The sequence below is a fragment of the Etheostoma cragini genome, chromosome 19 (genome assembly GCF_013103735.1).
Source record: "Etheostoma cragini isolate CJK2018 chromosome 19, CSU_Ecrag_1.0, whole genome shotgun sequence".
Classification (NCBI taxonomy): Eukaryota; Metazoa; Chordata; class Actinopteri; order Perciformes; family Percidae; genus Etheostoma; species Etheostoma cragini.
In genome coordinates, this window is record NC_048425.1 from 19,130,524 (window position 1) to 19,151,372 (window position 20,849).

Genomic DNA, 20,849 nt, shown 5'->3' on the forward strand with positions numbered 1-20,849 from the left:
CATCAATGTTATTTGGTGCTTTGGAAAGCATATTTATCTTCAACCTAAAGACTGTAAACTACTTGATAGTTTGGTTCAACTTATGTTGTAAATCAGGGGATCAATAGTGGAGACCTGCATGTTTAATGGAAAAGCCGCGGCATGTGTAAGCCAAGATTTACATGTGTTGAACTTGGCATTTCATCCTCACTTGGTCATTTTGTTACCCTTCTTTGTCTTTCCGTCCATATTTTTCTACACAATCCTCTCTGTTCTGTTCAGGCAGAGGGAATCAAGCCAGATGATTTAACATGGGAGGCCTTCCAGAAGTTTCTTGACAACCTCTGTCTCCGGCCTGAGATACAAAGCATCTTTGAGGAAAGGTTTGTGACACTTTCACCAACATATGCTGTGATTTTCCGTTATGTTAATCCCCATTTTGAGGATCTAATAATTTGAGGCTCGCTGCTATTGCTCACAACCTTTATCTAAGTGATCACATGGTACATTTTCTCCTTGCTTCAGTGGCTCCAAGAGGAAACCATTCATCTCTTTGGACCAGTTGATGGATTTCATTAACCACAGGCAGCGAGACTCTAGACTGAACGAGGTGCTGTACCCCCCGCTGAAAAGAGAGCAGGTCCGACAGATTATGGAGAAATATGAGACCAACGCCAGCCAGCTGGAGAGAGGTCAGTAACTTTGGATTTTTTTTTTTTTCTATTCTGTTTTTCAGGTAAAAATAGGCTATTGTCATTCCTCAGATGTTTGAATTAAATAATGCAATGAATCATAGCAGTAAATATAAATCATGCGTGGTCCTTTTTGCCTTTTAATATGCTCCCCAAAGATCATCCAAAGAAAGAGTGAACTCCTTTAGCTGCTGAATCGAATTGAATTGAATCCGGGGGAAAGAAACAGCAAACAAAGAGATTCAAGTCACATAAAGTAATATTTTTTCACTAGATAACAAGAGTTCAGTGTAGGTGCTGCTGTATCCTCTTAGGCTGCCGTGAGCCTCTCTGCTTGGACACTGTTAAGCCAAAATCTGTAAGATGATCCACTATCCAGCCCACTGTGTTTAGAACTAAGCTGGAACTCCATTAAAGTACTTTGATGTCCCAATAAAGACAGTACATGACATACATTTATGGTGGTTTTCCACTGCGTGGTATCTACTCGACTCGCCTCGACTCTATGCGCCTTTTTGGGTTTCCATTACGAAAAAAAGTCCCTGGGACCTGCTACAAGGTACTTTTTTTAGTACCACCTCAGTCAAGGTTCCAAGCGAGCTGAGGCGATACCAAAATGTGACGCGGAAATCTGCAGACTGCTGATTGGTGGGATCACTGCGTTTTTAGCAAACAAGAGTGCAGAGTGTGTCTCCGGAACAAACGGGACATTTAAAAAAAAAAATCTAGCCAGACACCGACAGATTCTACTCTCTGCACTGTTCTCACTTTTCAACTGTTCAATATTAGGGGCTGCAAGGGGCGTTATGTTGTTTCCAATATTGCACACTGTTACTTAAAAAGAAAGAGACAATATATCAAAGAAAAGTTTTTATTTAGCTTTTCAAGTAGCGCATCAAACCCTCTCGTACATCCCGATCTTCTTCCTCTGCACCCTGTGACAGTGTCCCCCCCCGGCTCTGTTGTCCCAGATGCATCCCAGTTGTTGTCATAAGTCTCTCCATGACTCTCATAAAGATTATACGAAGCCCAGCAGGTCAGACCCAGAGATCTCACTAATTGTACATCGCCCTCCAGACGGTCTGCGGTGGTGATTTTGCAAAGTGTGTATGCTCTGAAACACAAACCGTACACAGCACACATGTTGGTGTGTAATCGTGGTTGCTAAAGTTCCTGTACTTTATATAGCGTGTAGTAAATACTGACCGGGGCCCCTAACACATGCAAATGTTAGCTAACCTTACCAGGAAACTTAACTTACCCTTTTGTGTTGGCGAACAATAGTGATGTCTACGTTTGAACTCCGTCGGAATTCCCTAACTCCTGTTTTTTTTTCAGCAGTGATTTTTGTTTCTTCCTTCAGCTTCTTTTGAAACAAAACATTTCTTCTGACTGTGTCAAGTAGCCAAAGTGCTGGTGCGTTGAAAATTACATCATCACACGTAGCTATGGTGACCAGCCACGCTGAGGCGTTACTTAATCTGCAATGGAAAACGGACGCAAAATGCGTTGAGTTGAGTAGAGGCGAGTCGAGGCGAGTCGAGGCGAGCTGTTACCAGCAGTGGAAAAACGCCATTAGTATGTTATCTTCCAGTCCTTGCCCTTCAAATCAAATCAATTATTCTGATCGCCATGAGCAGATGGATGCTGGTCTGACTGTGAAAAACAAGGTTGACCTTTTTCATATTCATTCTCTCTCACTCTCCCTCTCTCTCCCTCTCTCACATGCAGACCAGATCAGTTTGCAGGCGTTCAGTCGGTATCTGGGAGGAGAGGAAAACAGCATCGTACCTTCAGAGAGGCTGGATATCATCGACGACATGAACCAACCGCTGTCTCACTACTTTATCAACTCCTCACACAACACATACCTCACAGGTAAACATACACACCCTGCAGATCTAACAAGACCCAGGTGTAATGTGGCATTATGATATGTAGCTTCATAGTTCATTCTTTGCATCCAAAACCTATCTTTCCCTCCCTTTTTGTCTGTCTGCTCGCAGTGGGTCAGCTAACCGGTCTGTCGTCAGTGGAGATGTACAGGCAGGTGCTGCTGACCGGCTGTCGCTGTATAGAGCTGGACTGCTGGAAGGGCCGGCCGCAAGATGAGGAGCCCTACATAACACACGGGTTCACCATGACCACTGAGATCCCCTTCAAGGTGGCAGTCACTGCTGTTTGGCATTCATTGTAGCTTTTGTGTAGTTTCAATGTGACACCTTGGTTAGGTTGATTTCCAAGTTATTGCTCTCATTTAACATTAATTGTACAGCATTTTGTCAAGGGAATGAAATTTTCACTTTCCCTATTCATGAGAAGTTTTGCATCTACACACAAGAAGTGCAGTATTTTTTACTTTGTATGCTGTTATTGTTGACTTTTATGTACATGTTATAAATCCCTGACAAGCTGAGATGCTTTTTGTCTGCAACAGCTGTTAAAAATATAAAAAAATAATGAAGGGAACATGTTGTTTGGACCTCTTAACCTTGGTGCATTTCTTTAATTTTTTAACTGAGGCAGCAACTGCAGACACTTTGTAGAAACAGTGTACAATGGAGACTATTATTTATTCAGCGTTCTTCTGACATTCAGTTTTTATAATTGTTATTACAGAAAGTGGTAGCAGTGCCATAACCTGTTGACAAAATGAACTCCCTTCTGCTTTATAATGAAATTCAATTTTATTTATAGTATCAAATCACAACACAGTTATCTCATTGTGCATTTCGTAAAATAGCTGGTCTAGACTGTGCTCTATGATGTTATTTTCCGAAACCCAACAGTTCCCAGCAAGAGTAAGCACTAGGCAACAGAGGCAAGGAAAAACTTCCTTTAAGAGGCAGAAATCTCGAGCAGAATCATGGCTCAGGGTGGGGCGGCATCTGCCTCGACCGGTTGGGGGTGAGAGAAAGAGAGAGATACAGACAAAGAGAGAGAGAGAGAGAGGCAGAGAGAGAGAGAGAGACAGACAGACAGAGGCATCAGGGGACTCCAACCACAGATCCAGACTCTACAGCTCCAGAGCCAGAACCACCTGCAGAAAGCAATAGGAGGAGAGGGGCGAGAGAGCACAAGACTACGGGAGAAGGGAAGAAGTCTAGTTAGTAACATGCATTAATGGGATGAGGTTGCATAAAGATGGAGAGAAAAAGGAAAAGAGAGGTGCTCAGTGCATCATGGGAAGTCCCCCAGCAGTCTAAGCCTATAGCAGCGTGACTAAGGGATGGTTCAGGACTCTCTTGAGCCAGCCCTAAATATAAGCTTTATCAAAGAGGAAAGTCTTAAGCCTACTCTTAAATGTGGAGACGGTATCTGCCTCCTGGACCCAGACTGGAACCTGGTTCCACAGGAGAGGAGCCTGATAGCTAAACAATCTGGCTCCCATTCTACCTTTGGAGACTCTAGGAACCACAAGTAACCCTGCATTCTGGGAGTGCAATGCTCTGGTGGGGTAGTAAGGCACTTGGAGCTCTTTAAGATACAATGGGGCCTGAACATGAAGAGCTTTGTAGGTGAGAAGAAGGATTTTAAATTCTGTTCTGGATTTTACAGGAAGCCAATGCAGAGAAGCTTAAACAGGAGAGATGTGATCTCTGGAGCATTCTGGATCAGCTGAAGAGTCTTTATGGACTTTTTCGAGCAGCCTGATAATAAAGAATTGCAGTAATACAGCTTAGAAGTAACAGATCCATGGACTACTTTTTCTGCATCATTTTTTATTCCTGATTTTTGCAATATTACGTAAAAGGCGGCCCTTGAAATTTGCTTAATGTGAGAATTAAACGACGTGTCCTGGTCAAAGATAACTCCAAGATACCTAACAAGTGGTACTGGAGGCCAGAGGGGTGCCATCCAGAGTAATTATCTTTTTGGATAATGCGTCACGGAGGTGCTTGGGCCCCAGAACAATAACTTTAGTTTTATCTGATAAAACCAATTAATGCCAATTAAATGTTCCAATCTCTGTAATAAGATACGATGGTCAATGGTATCAAATTCAGCACTAAGATCTAATAACACCAGTACAGAGATAAGTCCTTTGTATGATGCAATTAGGAGGGCATTAGTAGTTTTCACAAGTGCTGTCTCTGTAATATGATTAACTCTAAATCCTGACTGAAAATCCTCAAATAAGCTGTTATGCAGAAAGTCACACAGCTGTTTGGCAACTGCTTTCTCAAAAATTTTAGAGAGAAATGGAAGGTTAGATATAGGTCTATAGTTGGCAAAACATCTGGATCAAGGTTGGATATGGGTCTATAGTTGGCTAAAACATCTGGATCAAGGTTGGGCTTTTTCAGAAGAGGTTTAATTACAGTTACTTTAAAGTACTGGGGTATATAGCCAGTTGATAAAGACAGATTGGTTAAATCTAGTAGAGAAATGTTGACTAAGGCTAAAAATTTAAACAGAAGAAATAATTGAAATAATTTAATTAAATTGATAAAGATCAAGTGATGTAAAGCTAACCGTCTTGGTTTTCTTATCTTCTTTTTTAGAGGGGCAACAGGGTCGAGTGTCATTTGTAGCGATTGAGCCTGCTGCACTATCGACAAAATGATCAATTTGGGAGGGACTAAAATTAGCATAGGAGTCGTCCGTTACTTTGTGACTAGGTTTTGAATTAAAAGCTCAAGAAATAACATCCTTAAATTTTTCTCCAGCACTATCAGATAGACATCTTGTACAGAAGGTTTTGCCTACTGGCGTGTAGTTCAGCAGTATAAACTCAAAAGTTATCAAACAGTGGTCAGATAGAAAGGGATTCTGTGGTAACACTATTAAATGTTGAATTTCAACACCAAGATCGAGGGTGTGGTTAAAACCGTGAGTCGGTTTATGAACACTTTAAGAGAAGCCAATAGAATCTAATAGAGAGATACACGCATTACTAAGGCTATCATTCTCATCGTCAACATGAATATTAAAATCCCCTACAATAAGAACATTGTCCATTTTAAGGACTAAATTTGACAAAAACTCTGCAAATTCAGATAAGAATTCAGAGTATGGACCAGGTGCTCGGTACACTATAACAAATAGAACTGGTTCCATTTCCAACTTGGGGGTAAAAGACTAAGAACAAGACTTTCAAATGAGTTGTAATTTAGTTTAGGTTTAGAGCCGATTAGTAGACTAGAATCAAAGATAGCTGCAACTCCACCTCCTTGGCCTCTGCCTCGAGGAATGGGAGTATTAATATGACTGGGGAGGGATTAATTCAGACTAACATATTCTCCATCACCCAGCCAGGTTTCAGTAAGACAAAATAAATCAATATTAGAATCTGATATTAATTAATTTACTCGTACCCCTTTAGAAGAGAGAGATCTGATGTTTATGAGTCCTCACTTAATTCTCCTATTCTTTTGCACTATTGCTCTTGTGATTTTAATTGTTATGATGTTTTCATGCACAGCTCCTCTTCTGTTTACCTTTGATTTAAATAATGTCGATGGTAGGGGGTCACCGTCACCATGGGCTTTGACTAGGTAACTCCTGGAATGGAGGAGCAGAGAAGTGTGGTAGATTGCGACTCTGCATAGGGTTTTGGGGGTGTAACTGCTAAAATAGAAGGGCAGAGAAGTGTGTAAGACTGCACTCTATAATTTATAAAGACCCAATAATTCCAGTAATTCCCCCGAAATAAAGCAGTTAGTGTGACAGTGGCAAGAAAAAACCTCCTTTGGGAAGAAACCTAACTGTGTTAACAAGGCAAAGTTCTGCTAATGCATGAGCTACAAGATGCTCAGTAAGTACTCATGACCTTACAGTCTGAGGAAATATTTATTTTACCATTGTTGTATTAGATTTTATTCCATGAAGCTCCTTTTTAATGTTCTCATTCTTTCTTTCAAACTGAAGGAGGTGATTGAGGCAATAGCAGAGAGTGCTTTCAAGACCTCACCATACCCCCTCATCCTGTCCTTTGAAAACCACGTAGATTCGTAAGTCTTGTCAGCTTCTATGAGTATGTTTATCAGCATATAGATTCAGATCATCTAGTTTTTCTAAGGCTCTATGTGTTTTGGGTTGAAGTTGATGTGTTTATTACCAGACACAATGTGAGGCTTTGATTGAAGCATTTGCTCGAATGTTGCACTGTTACAATGGCAATTGATGATTGAAGGCATGTTGGAGATTCAATTTAGGGGCCCTGTCCCATTGTGGCAGGTTATAGTAAACCAGAAACTAACCTGTGTCTTTTCTTTTGTCAGGGCCAAGCAGCAGGCTAAAATGGCCGAGTACTGCAGGACCATTTTTGGAGACGCCCTACTCATTGAGCCACTGGAAAAATATCCGGTAAAACTAATCTCCAGAAATAAACTTTGACAATGTGTTGCGCACACACACACACACACACACACACACACACACACACACACACACACACACAATGAACAGTCATACATTACATATTCTAAGGTCTGTTTTAGTCTAGAATAAGTTCATTTTTTATTTTTGACCATAGCATTTGATTTGATCACACAGTGTGATTATCTTTTTTATATATCTACTTGCAGAAGCTTGAGTTAAGCATTTTTTTTGTTTTTTATTTTAGTGTTTTCCTGAGAACTCTTAACTGTATTACAAATTAATAGTGGGGTTTGCAGTCAAAATGCACATGCATTACTTACAACATGTTTTACTGGTTAGGAGCTGCATATGCACAAGAAATATATGTGTAATATGTAATATATATAATTGTTTATGCAGGTTAAAGCATACAAAGATTGGGCCATTGTGAAACATATCACAGTGTAGGTCAAGTTCAACACAAGCAAAATCAGTTAGAGTTGTAAGACTGCAAAGTTGATTTAGACACATTTTAAGGCTGTTTAACTTTAGTTATAACACATTGTGCATGGCACTGTTACTCTTTTGATGAAAAAACATTTCCTAAACATCATAAAAGGTTGTATAAAAACACTTTATTAAAAGGATATGTGGAGGAAGAGAGATGATTGTGAGGCTGGGTTACTGTACTCATTCTGCTGGGATGAGGGATTAGTGTGATTGGTTGTTTGGTACAAAATGTAAAAAAAAATTGGTACCATAGGTGTTTAAAATTATACATATTTAATGTATATTTGTTATCTTGATATGCATATATAAAATATATATAATGACACATACATATACAAAATATATGATATATACAGGAACTATTTAGAGTTGAATGAGAAAAATAACTAGCTTTGTCCTGCTCCTTTTCGGACATATTGCACATATTGTTTGTAACACTCTATAGATATAGTTATTCTTTTTAGTGTTTTGCTACACACTTATTAGGTTTTTATAATTTATTTTATTGTTATTTTTGTTCAAAATAAAAAATAAAGAAACATTTGGGCTGGGTATTGAACTTCCATACTTTCAGGTGCTGACCGAATTTCCTCCCTAATATAAAAAATAAGCCTTGTCATTCCAATATCAAAGTGTATTACCTGTGTCAGATAGTTGTGAAATGTGTACTGTAATGTTGTAATTTCTTTTTGCTAAATGGATTTTATAAAATTGGTATTGGCAAAAGTTTTGTTTAGAAACTGGTATCTAATTCACCCTATTGCTGCCGTTAAAAAAATTATAAGTATAATTATAACCCACCCTATTAACATTACATTTGGATAATATGTTGTGGGTGCCAGTCCAAACATGAATGACACATGACATTGCAAAAAAAAATACTTATTCTAGCACTGATACCAGATAAACTAGATTTTATTCTTTACCAGTCTCTTTCTTGTGTCTTCAGCTGGTCCCCGGTCAGCTCCTCCCCTCACCGCAGGAGTTGATGGGGAAGATTCTCATCAAAAACAAGAAGAAGCACCACCACCAACGACCCTCAAGTAGTGGCAGCATACGTCGCAGAGAGCTGGAGGGGCGTTCGTCACCCAACAACGGTGAGCGCAGACGGCTGGCTGCGTCTTTTGCAGAGGCATTCAGGGGCCAAAAATGTGACATCATTCTTATGTCCCGCCTCTCATTTTTAATTATTATATAGGTATATCATTTTCTGTTTTCTGTGTAGACTGCCCTCTGACAGACAGCGAGGGAAGCCAGCTCTTGTCTAACGTGGAAGAGAAGCTGGCTGAGAGGATGGTCAAAGACTCTGAGCCTCGCAAATCCATTGGTGGGTTGTAGAAGAAGGAATAGATGGATAAATGGATTATGAAATTGGCCATTCAATGACTGGGTTTTGCATAATGTGTGTGTATATAAATATATATATATATATATAAAAATCCCCCTCTCACCCCTTGTGGGGTGGTATGTGTCATCCTCAAGCTCGGGTCCTCTACCAGAGGCCTGGGAGTTTGAGGGTTCTGCGCAGTATCTTAGCTGTTCCTAGGACTGCACTCTTCTGGACAGAAACCTCTGATGTTTCACCTGGAATCTGCTGGAGCCACTCTCCCAGTTTGGGGGTCACAGCCCCCAGTGCTCCGACTACCACTGGCACCACTGTTGCTCTTACTTTCCACATCTTTTCTAGCTCCTCTTTCAGCCCTTTGTATTTCTCAAGTTTCTCGTGTTCCTTCTTCTTGATGTTGCTGTCGCTTGTGATCGCCACATCTATTACCACTGCCTTCTTCTGTAGCTTGTCGATCAACACCACGTCTGGATGGTTAGCCATCACCAGTCTGTCAGTCTGGATCTTAAAGTCCCAAAGGATCTTAGCTCGGTCATTCTCGACTACCTAAGGAGGTGTCTTCCATTTTCACCTTGGGACTTCCAGCCCATACTCATGGCAGATGTTCCTGTAAACTATGACAGTTACCTGGTTATGGCGTTCCATGTACGCTCTTCCGGCCTGCATCTTACACCCTGCTCTTATGTGCTGTACTGTTTCAGGGGCGTCCTTGCACAATCTGCACCTGGGGTCTTGTCTGGTGTGGTAGACCCCGGCCTCTATTGATCTTGTACTGAGTGCCTGTTCTTGTGCTGCCATGATTAGTGCCTCTGTGCTGTCCTTCAGTCCAGCCTTTTCCAGCCACTGTTAGGATTTCTTGATATCAGCCACTTCTTCTATTTGTCTGTGGTACACGCCGTGCAGCGGCTTGTCCCTCCATGACGGTTCTTCCTCTACCTTGTCCTCACCTTCGGGTTTCTGCTGCCTGAGGTTTTCACTAAGCCCTTCATCTTTGGGGGCCATCTTCATGATGTACTCCTGGATCTTCGTTGTCTTATCCTGGACAGTGGTCTTGATACTCACTAGCCCTCGGCCCCCCTCGCTACGCTTGGTGTGCAGAAAAAAAAAAAAATATATATATATATATATATATATATATATATATATTTATAGGTTATGTTTATATTTCAGAGTCATAATTAATCATGATCTACTGCACTGTTCAATCCCTGCAGTGTTCACTTTTTCACTACACTCTTATGTATGTCTGATATATGTGTGTATATGTGTCTGTTGTGTTATGGTTGTCTTGCTACTGGTTGCCTAAAATTTCCTTCGGGATGAATAAAGTATCTATCTATCTATCTATCTATCTATCTATCTATCTATCTATCTATCTATCTATCTATCTATCTATCTATCTATCTATCTATCTATCCATCTATTATATTGCTCAGGAGGTGAAGGAGAAAGCGAGGAGGATGAGGAGGATGAAACAACGACGGAGCTGAAGAAGCCGAACTCCGACGAGGTAAGGCCATCAGGGACAGGGCCAACGGTGTGTTTGGCATGCTGGTGGGCTGATTGATGGAGTCATTGCTATCTGCCTTCCTCAGGGTACCGCCAGCAGTGAGGTGAACGCCACAGAGGAGATGTCGACTCTCGTCAACTACATTGAACCGGTCAAATTCAAGAGTTTCGAGGTGGCAAACAGTAAGTGTGTGTGTGTGTGTGTGTCTCTGTGTGTATCTGTGTGTATCTGTCTGTGTGTGTGTGCGTGTTATAAAGAGACAGGAAAGATGTTGTGACTTAGAGTACAGGAAAGATACAAAGGGAAAGGAAAAGAGTTTGTATGATGGGGTGGACAAGCCTTAGTAGTCTTAAGCACCCCATGTAGCGCATTAGGCGGACAGGTCAGTTGTGTGGACTCATTTGTGGTTAATGATCAGTCTTGTCATACAGTCCTGCGCATTGAAACAAATTGACGTGGGTACAGAAATTGATTAAGATATTCTGAGTTTTTTTCACTTTTTTTACACTCTTTCTGTCCACCAGAGAGGAGGAAGTTCTTTGAAATGTCGTCCTTGGTGGAAACCAAAGGCATGGACACCCTGAAGAGCTTCCCCAACGAGTTTGTCGAGTATCCCTGGAAGTTATCAGCTTTGTTTTTTTGAGGAATACGGTTTATGTGTATGTGCATCATTTCTTTGTGTGGTCAAGTGTCTCTTATGTAGGGCTGCAATTATTGATTATCGTCATTGCCTACTAATCCCTCAATTGTTTTCTCGATTAATCAATTAGTTGTTTGGTCTATATCACGTCGGAAAATGGAGAGAAATGTTGAATCAGTGTTTACAAAAGCCCAAGATGTCGTCTTGAAATGTCTGATTTTGTCTACAACTCAAAGATATACAGTTTACCATTAGAGGAGTAAATAAACTAGAAAATACGTACATTTAAAAAGTTGGAACCAGAGCATTTTCACTTTTTCTTGATGAAAAACGATTAATTGATTAGATAGATAACTCCAAATAGTTGGCAATTATTTTAACAATTTACAACTAATCAATACTTAGTCAATTCGTTTGATTAATTCAATCATTCTTTGCACATATACTCATTTGTGATGTGACTCCATCAGTATGCAAATTACTTGGCGAGGGGAAGTCTTTGACGCCTAGTAGGAGTTTAACGATATGGAAAATAAAACCTAAATTGTGACACTCAGCTTCACGAACCTGTGTCACGGAGTGAGAAGGCAGAATTGTACTGTGTTGTAATCTTGTATTACCCACCAAGAATTAGATAACGTTATAGACCTAGCCTTAGCTACTTGTCAACCAGAACCTTTACTGCAGGGACCAAAGCACTGTTTCTCTTCGCCCCCCCCCCTACAGGTTGGAAGAGGAATTGTCCATTACTGTTAACATTATTCTTATGTCTCATTCCAATGAGTTAATGAACCACTAAACACACTTTGGAGAGATTGTTTTAAGGTACAATAGAATTTTTGGTGTTGGATCGATCGACATTGAAATCAACCAATATCAATACATAATTCAATTCAATTTTATTTACATAGCCCCAAATCACAAAACAGTTATCTCCTAGGTCTTTTCATGAAAGAGCAGGTCTAGAACGTACTCTGTGATGTTATTTACAGAAATCCAACGAAATAAGGTCTCTGTTGTGTTACTGTGTTGTAAAGTGGGATGTAATCGATTACAAAACAATGCCATGTGGCAGAAAAAAAATTGTTTTATGTTTACTGATAACTCAAAAAAAAAAATTTATTTAGGTCATAAATCATGATACAAACTGAGCCCTTGGTTTGGTATATCGTTACAGCCCTTGACAAGACAAGGTAGCTTTATTTGTAGAGCACATTTCAGCAACAGGGCAATTCAAAATGTGCTAAACACAGAAAAAACAGTTAAAAAAACAACAAAAAACAGATAAAGCACAAGAATAAAAGTTACAATGCAGCATAAGAAATTGAACATTAAAGAAATTAACATAAATTAAAGAAAGGCAACATAAAAAACAAAGGTCTTCAGCCTTGATTTAAAAGAACTGAGAGTAGCAGCGGATCTGCAGGTTTCTGGAAGGTTGTTCCAGATATGAGGAGCATAGAAACTGAATGCTGCTCCACCCTGTTTAGTTCTGACTCTGGGTACAGAAAGCAGACCTTTCCCAATGACGTGAGAGGTCTGGGGGGGTCATAGTGTAGTAGCAGATCAGAAATGTATTGTGGCCCTAAACCCTTTTTTGATTTATAAACTAGCAAAAGTACTTTGAAATCAATTATTTGAGGTACAGGAAGCCAGTGTAAAGACTTCATAAGTGGAGTGATGTGATCCAGTCTCTTGGTCTTAGTGAGGACCCGAGCAGGAGCGTTCTGAATCAGCTGCAGCTATTTTTTTGTTTGGGTTTTAGCCCTAACGCCTAATCTTGACTTTAAAACAACAAGTGTAAAGTGAGGTTTACTTTTTATCTGCTACAGTGTACAACATGTAACAAATGCCACACATACAGTGTTTGGTTCTTAACAGTACTCCTCCAGGTACAATAAGAATCAGCTGAGCCGAATCTACCCTAAAGGAACAAGGGTGGACAGCTCCAACTACATGCCTCAGCTCTTCTGGAATGTCGGCTGCCAGATGGTGGCGCTTAACTTCCAGACCCTTGGTGAGTCCGGTTATTTCAGCCTCAACAACGGGGGCATGTAAGCTAGGCCTGTAATGTACAAAAGTATATACAGAACCAAACATAAATCATGTCCCTATCAGGAATAAAGGTTTTGCTTTCTGTAGCAGGCAGATACTATGCCACAGATGATAATTTAAAGAGGGTAAGGGAGGAAGGAAGTTTAATCATCTCAGTCTGTATCCCTTTATCTTTCTCTCAAACCATCTCTCTTCCCCCTCTTTCCTTTTTCATCTCTCCATTCCTCTCTACCAGACCTCCCTATGCAGCTGAACATGGGGGTGTTTGAGTACAACGGCCACAGCGGTTACTTGCTGAAACCTGAGTTCATGAGAAGGACAGACAAACACTTTGACCCTTTCACAGAAAACATAGTGGACGGGATAGTCGCCAATACTGTCAAAATTAAGGCAAGGATAAAATGTGTCATCGTCTGGATATAAAAACTTCTTTGTAAGAGTTGTTCTCACAAACATGTTTTATTGAACCTCCACCAGGTGATCTCAGGCCAGTTTCTGTCAGATAAAAAGGTTGGCGTGTACGTAGAAGTGGACATGTTTGGACTTCCTGCTGATACAAAGAGAAAGTACAGAACCAAAACATCCAATGGGAACTCGCTGGACCCCGTGTGGGATGATGAAATGTTTGTGTTTAATAAGGTGCACACTCCGGGAGTCCGATGTATTTCACATTGTCTGTCCTTTGTTCACTCTGAAACACACTCTAAATGTCTTGGTCACTCTCCAGGTGGTCCTCCCAACACTGGCCTCTCTGAGGATAGCTGTGTTTGAAGAAAACGGAAAGTTCATTGGACACCGGATCCTCCCTGTGTCCGCTGTCAGACCTGGTCAGTTACAAAAAAATGTAATTCTGTAACTGTACCATTTAATGTCCAGCCCTAAAGGACAGTAGTCATTTATGTATTTGATTCTTCCTTTCCTTCTTCTTTGCTTCCAGGCTACCACTACATCAACCTGAAGAATGAGCTGAACCAGCCCCTCTTCCTGCCCTCGCTGCTGGTTTACACTGAAGCTCAGGACTACATACCTAATGAACACCAGGGTAAGAACACCATACAAACAGCAGCACTTTGCCGCAGTGCATCACACAACACACTTCAGTCACTTGACTCTGCAATAAATTTGACAAGAAATACTGTATCTTCTAGCTATCTATGTTTGCTGTTTATCCATTGGCTCTCTTAAGTATTTGAACAATTTCTGCATTAGCTTTAGCTAACTATGTTGACTTCTCTGCACGTTCGCTTACTATTTTTCAGGCAGTTTTTATTGGCAACATGTGGCTTTAAAGGTCCAATATTGTAAAAACTAAGATTTCAATGTTATTTATTATAAAGCAGGTTGGGTGGGTGTAAATAAGAGGTGGTAAAACTACATATTTTAGACAGAGAGTGAATATAGGTATATTTAACACAGACAGTATGAGAAAAATAATGTTTCAACATTAAAGACTGTAAACATGTTCTGGTATAAAACCAAAATACAAGTAGGAACCTGAAAATTAGCATGATATGGGACCTTTAAAGGAAAAGTTCATTGGCTTCTTGTTGAGAGTTCGATGAGAAGATTGATACCACTTGCGTCTGTACAGTAAATATGAAGCTAGAGTCAGCAGATGTTAGCTTATCTTAGCATAAAGTCTGGAAACGGCAAACGGCTATTCTGACCAGATAAATCCCGGAACCATATTAATCAAATGGCCTTGGTCTCAGCTATGTAAAAGAAAAACCTTCAGAGACCTGAAGGAGTCCCACACTGCAATATTAAAGTTATTAAAGTAAGGCAAGGCAAGAAAAGGCAAGGGAAGGCAGCTTTATTTGTATAGCACATTTCAGCAACAGGGCAATTAAAAGTGCTTTACACAAAATCAGCAAAAAAAAACTGTTAAAAATTAAAGCAGATAAAACACAAGAACAAACAGTTAAAAATAAAAAAGAGTAAAAGTTACAGTGCAGTATAAGAAATTAAACATTAAAGAAATGAATATTATCATTTAAAGAAAGGCAACATCAAAAAGAAAGGTCTTCAACCTTGATTTAAAAGAACTGAGAGTAGCAGCGGACCTGCAGTTTTCTGGGAGTTTTTTCCAGATATGAGGAGCATAGAAACTTAACGCAGTTTCATCCTATTTAGTTCTGACTCTGGGGACAGAGAGTAGACCTGTCCCAGAATACTTGGGAGGTCTGGGTGGTTCATAGTGTAGTAGCAGATACAAAATGTATTTTGGTCCTAAACCGTTTAGTGATTTATAAACTAGCAAAAGTACTATGAAATCAATTCTTTGAGGTACAGGAAGCCAGTGTACAGACTTTAGAACTGGAGTTCTTGATTTGAAAACTTGTTTCTTGAATTGGACTTACCATAAAAGACTTCAATTTTGCAACTGGTGTAGATTATCGGAACCTATGGTTATATACAACATTAAAGCACTTTTTGTCTCATGTGTTTATGTGCCTTCTCAGAGTACGCAGAGGCTCTGACCAACCCCATAAAGCACATCAGTCAGTTGCACAAGAGAGAGACACAACTGGCTGTTCTCTTAGAGGACAGCAGTGAGGTAAGACACATCTGTGCTTTAAATAATAATTTGCAACTAAAAAGAATTTATGGTCATTCTTTAAATCAATAATACATTGTCCCGTTGCTATTGTCCAGCATATCCACAACCAGCCAAAAGAGAGAGAGACAAAGGGAGAGTGTGAAGTCATTCCAGGAAGTCGACTCTCCTCCCCCTTCCACACGCCCCCCCCCTGTTCATTGGATGAAACCCCTGTGATCATAAAATTACCTGCACCGGGTAGAGACATCTACAAATCACACATACACAGCCACAAATGTTGTCTCAATGTATACATGTCACACATGCCCATACACACACCTACATACACTCATGTATCTGTACTTCTGAAAGGGTGTTATACAGTACATTAGATTTGTAACACTTCCAATTATCAATACTGTAAATGGCATTTTACTGTCCGTATTAAAAAGGATTGTAGGTGTAATCCCATGTAACATTATCAGTCCATTTCAGCTGTGTCAGGTCTACTGCTCCTGTATAAAGTTGGTTGGTTGCAAATGTTGGTTTGCAAGGTGTATTCTATGGTAATAGTAGCTAATGTAATACCTCCATGTGTATGTCTTCATTGCACAAATATACATTGCAATCTATTTAAGATCTTTTCACTTGTCTCTTGGAAACTTCAAGGAGTGAAACAATATATTTTTCAATGGGTTGTGAAAATCATCAAATGTCTTTTTAGGAAATCCAAAGGGATATTTTATTTCTTCGAAAAATATAATATACGAAACAATATTGATTTTTGTTCATTATATTAGACACATTTGTTGTGTCTGGCTCACATCATCCATTTCACACATACTGTCTGCTTGCTTCTCCTTGTGCGTGTGTGTGTGTGTGTGTGTTTGTGTGTGTGTAGCACAAAGTCAGAAGGAAGACCTCATAAGCACTGTTCTGGCAGGTACGGCCATTCCAGCACATTAATTCATAAAACACAGAAACTAGTGAAATCATTTGTGTATCACATATAGCTGCATGCAGAAAACATGGCTATTTTTTTTGGTTGGAAAAGCAAGGGGTGGCTAGTTTTCAGCAATATTTACACTGAATCATACGGTGATTGGCCATACTTCTGTCTGACTGTCTCTCAGATGTCCAGGCTCAGTCTATAGAGGAGTTGAAGCAGCAGAAGAGCTATTCAAAGCTATTGAAGAAGCAGAGCAAAGATCTCAAAGAGATGCAAAAGAAACACCTCAAGAAGGTACACACACACACACACACACACACACACACACACACACACACACACACACACACACACACAGATCACAGATGCATAACAGAATGGAAACAGCTCTGCAAAGGAACTGTATTTTAAAGTTCCACTATGTACCCCACCTACTTTTGCTTGTGTGCTGCACATCAAATCGTTTTTTTTCTTGTGTGCATTTGTAGGTGTGGAATCTGAGTAAGGAGCAGAAGAGTCGGACTAGCAAGCTTCAATCTGATACCCAGAGGAGACGCAGTCAGATGGAAAAACACCTTAAATCTAGCATCAAGAAAAAGTGAGGATGGAAGGGTGGTTTTGTGGGTTGTATGATGGAAGAACAGTGGAGAAAATATCAAGAAGTACCAGTAGAGAAGGGAGGGAAGAAGGAAAGGATATGTTGAAATATGTGTATAGTTTGATGGTGTTAAGATGGATAGAAGCAACTAAACTGTCTGACTAAACAGGACTTAATTTTGTGTGTTCAGCGAGCCCAATGAGCCGGTGCAGCGTGAACTGTCAAAGTTGGAGCAGGAGCTTGAGAAGCAGACGGTCCAGCTGAGGGAATGGCAGATGCAAGAACTGCTAAAGCTCCGACAGGAGCTTCACTTACCGGAGAGGGAGAAACAACAAACACACCTGCAGGAGGTAGCGTCACGCACGCACACACACAAACACACACCTATGTATTAAAGGCATCAGTGCACTTTCTTAATCTGTGCACACTTATTCACCTCCAAAGATCCAATCACAATGTTTGTTTTGATAACTTCCTGCGTCCTGTACATACAATTTGACCGCGCTGAGTAAATGGGGCTATACCCCCATCTCCTTGAAATAAAATGCATGTTTGATGCTTTCATAATTCAACACTTTCACTAACATTAGGTTGAAGACTTAATTTATCTGTTGGGCCACATACTGCCATTTTTGGGTGGTGTCATTTTCTTCAGTCAGTTGTCTACCCAGAATTAATTGTTTGTGTTAGAATGACTTCATTTTGATTCGGTCTATACTCAATGTGACAAACTTGCAATTGTAAATTACAGATATATACTGTACACACGCTCACACACAGAGTTCATCATTAGCTGACCTCTGAGGCACTTTGTGGCACTTCCATACACCTGCACAGTGATACGCACTGCGCCGCGCATCGGAGTGTGAAGTAGAGGATGACACGGGAGTGGATTTTCACTCCTGTCCCGTCCCACTCCCATAGAAAGAAATCTTGTCCCGTCCCACTCCCAGACCAAAGTTTAAAAACTAATCCCATCCCATCCCGCTCCTGGTAAATTGAGTCCCACTCCCATCCCGCTCCTGTTTAAACTGACTCACGCTCCTGTACCGCTCCCATTTATTTTTTTCTTCAATTAGTGTTTAGAATACATAGAATTTGATTTAATCTGCTCTCCATCCTGTTTTAGATCAGCTGCTGAGCCTGTTTCTAGATTTTCTCCAGAAAATGGAAGACAGCAAATAAAAGAAAACAGTATGTAGTTCACACCTTGTCTGTCCCTCCCGTTTCTGTGAGTGCTGTCAGGGTGCTGATGACCTCCTCATACTCCTGACCGTTGAGAGTTTTCCTTAAGAAACTCCTCAGGCTTGGAGAGAGAGCTGTGGCTACCTTATGGTACAGGTGGACTTTGAACTTCATCTCCACTGCCTGGGCTAACTTCCCTTTCAGCTATGGGAGGAGGAGCATGACGATACATGCAACATAATTGCACTGTGCTTATGTTTGCTACTTGAATGACCACCAACTAAATGATAATCAGAAATGTATTGTATTACCTCTTTTACAATCACACTGTCTCCATCCTGGATCGACAAACCCCTCAGTAGAGTAGCCTTGGTCGGGAGGACAAGGTGAAGGGTAGGTGTCTTATCTGTGGAGAGATGCCTGGTAGCCTCATCGAAAGGTTTCAGGAGTTGGATGATGTCTTCAAGAAGTTCACAGTCTATGTTATTGAGGTAACGGAGCTCGTTTCGGCGAAGCAGGATGTCATGCAGCCTCCCTGATCTCAGAGCATCATTAACAGATTGGAGCATATTATAGATAGTCTGGTATTCCACCTCGTCTCCACAGATTGCTTCAGTGACTGGTCCAATGCTTTTTGAAACCTAAAATATAAAGAGATTGCACAATAAAAATGGATGTTACGGTGACATAAATTCCAATTCATTGGCCTCTCTTTTGGGAAAACAACATTTATTTAAAAAAAAGAGATTTATTTAAAATTGAGTAAAAAAAACTAAGACCTGTGCAGGTATAAATTACAGTAGCTTCTTTTTATTTATATCACTTTAATTTCTTTCAAATTATATAAGCAGCTTTACCAGGAAGACATAAAATGGTATGCTATTTTACCCTGCTCTTTTGAAGTGTGTGACAAGGGTCTTTGTGTCCTTAAACAGCTTGATGATGTTGCTGTGCACTGGGTTGTTCTCATCCAAGTGGTCAAATACATGTTTTAAGATTAAGTTGATATTATGGCCAGCACAGGAGAGTCGGACATAATCCTTAAATGCTGCAACCACATTTGAGCCATTATCCGTTACAAAAGCGATGCCGTTGCTCAGGATGCCAAATTCCTGTGTGAGGTAAAAAAAAAAGATTAAAAAAAGACTAACACAAAAGCTTTGCAAAAATAAGCCCAGATATAAGAGCATCAAAACAGAATAACTGTCCTGTATCTGATTCTGAACAGAGAACTTTTCAACAAATGTTTATAACTATATTAGGACAAAACATGCAGTGTTTACACATATGCTTAATGCATATCAGCACAGGAGGACACTAAGATATGAAAATATGAAAACTATATTTTTTTTCCTTAATCTATCAAAAAAGTAAAACTGCCTACAACACAGAGAGCAGCAAATGCAGCTGCCTGCAACAAACTGATGTGCAGTACAGTAAGGGACAGTGACACACACATGGCTACTGTTGTTTTTATTGATATATTTCTCTTATTGTATAATTTTTCTTGTAAACATGTTTTTTGTTGTTGTTACTGTTGCACTCTGTTCTCATAATTTTCCCAATTGTATCATTAATTAGCTTTATTAATTACATATGCCTTGTGGATAAAGATGATCTGATTTGAGAGACAGACACACGGAGAGAGGTACCTGAAGGATTCTCTTCACAGTCCTTCTGATGTGGTCACGGGATTTAACACCTTCCATCTCTCTTGTGGCCAGAATCCGGTTAACCATCTTCCAGTCAAGGATGTAATGCACTGTAACAGTGATGTAATGTGTGTTGGTCCTTTCCTCTGTCCAAAGATCTGCGGTTACAGCATGGTCTCTAGTCTGCATGAAAGGAGGAATTATATTTTTTATGGGCCACAAAATAACTTACATGTAAAAAAGATTACCAGTTTAGAATATGGAGATATTATGGCGTTTAAAAATTGTAAGGAAAATCTTGGCAGCTGCTACCACAGCAAAGGGTCTGAGATCTTGGCTGCACATGCGAGCAATTTTGTCGGTCAGACGAGACTTGACACCTGACGGCAATTTTCTCTTGATGAACGAAGCGATGCTCGGCTGATTCTTTCCCGGATTTGCCTTGCAAGTGTGTCTCTTCTAGCCAACCCTAACCCTAACCCGCTCGTCCCTGAATCACTAGCGTACTTGACTAAGACTAAGCATGTCTTACAAACAGCGTACATCGTGCTATCACCGTCACATTCTACTCTCATGAACTTAATTAATATTTCAGACTTTCCGACCAGTTCTGTAAAGTTAATAGACATGTCATTACTTCTGACTTTGCGCTGTAAATCTTTTTTTGCCACATCGACTTCTCCGCGGCTGTTAGCTCCCTCCATCACTGCTCTTTGAATTACGGCGGTAAGCCAAAAGGCACTGATGGCTTCTGGGTCGTGTAGTTATTTTTGAATTGCGTTACATTGTAGGCGTATTAAAAGGAAACTACAAAATGGTGCATTTACTTTTTTTGCATTTAGGTGCATTTAGATTTTTGTTGTCGTCTTTGCTATTGGTTGATTCCCGCTCC

At 40.2% G+C, this 20,849-nt stretch overlaps 1 protein-coding gene across 1 annotated transcript in view; it reads left to right on the plus strand.

Moving 5' to 3' along the window:
• plcb3 (phospholipase C, beta 3 (phosphatidylinositol-specific)) overlaps window positions 1-20,849 on the plus strand; it is a 63,359-nt gene that overhangs the window by 39,442 nt on the left and 3,068 nt on the right. Inside the window, exons 8-29 of the mRNA XM_034856523.1 lie at window positions 262-362; window positions 505-671; window positions 2,403-2,549; window positions 2,678-2,835; window positions 6,543-6,625; window positions 6,896-6,980; window positions 8,434-8,581; window positions 8,710-8,811; window positions 10,266-10,339; window positions 10,425-10,521; window positions 10,864-10,948; window positions 12,872-12,996; window positions 13,270-13,424; window positions 13,512-13,673; window positions 13,762-13,861; window positions 13,972-14,076; window positions 15,497-15,591; window positions 15,690-15,831; window positions 16,475-16,516; window positions 16,707-16,816; window positions 17,011-17,120; window positions 17,311-17,470. Of these exons, the coding sequence (XP_034712414.1) occupies window positions 262-362; window positions 505-671; window positions 2,403-2,549; window positions 2,678-2,835; window positions 6,543-6,625; window positions 6,896-6,980; window positions 8,434-8,581; window positions 8,710-8,811; window positions 10,266-10,339; window positions 10,425-10,521; window positions 10,864-10,948; window positions 12,872-12,996; window positions 13,270-13,424; window positions 13,512-13,673; window positions 13,762-13,861; window positions 13,972-14,076; window positions 15,497-15,591; window positions 15,690-15,831; window positions 16,475-16,516; window positions 16,707-16,816; window positions 17,011-17,120; window positions 17,311-17,470 (2,553 nt within the window). The remainder of the gene's footprint in view (window positions 1-261; window positions 363-504; window positions 672-2,402; window positions 2,550-2,677; window positions 2,836-6,542; window positions 6,626-6,895; window positions 6,981-8,433; window positions 8,582-8,709; window positions 8,812-10,265; window positions 10,340-10,424; window positions 10,522-10,863; window positions 10,949-12,871; window positions 12,997-13,269; window positions 13,425-13,511; window positions 13,674-13,761; window positions 13,862-13,971; window positions 14,077-15,496; window positions 15,592-15,689; window positions 15,832-16,474; window positions 16,517-16,706; window positions 16,817-17,010; window positions 17,121-17,310; window positions 17,471-20,849) is intronic.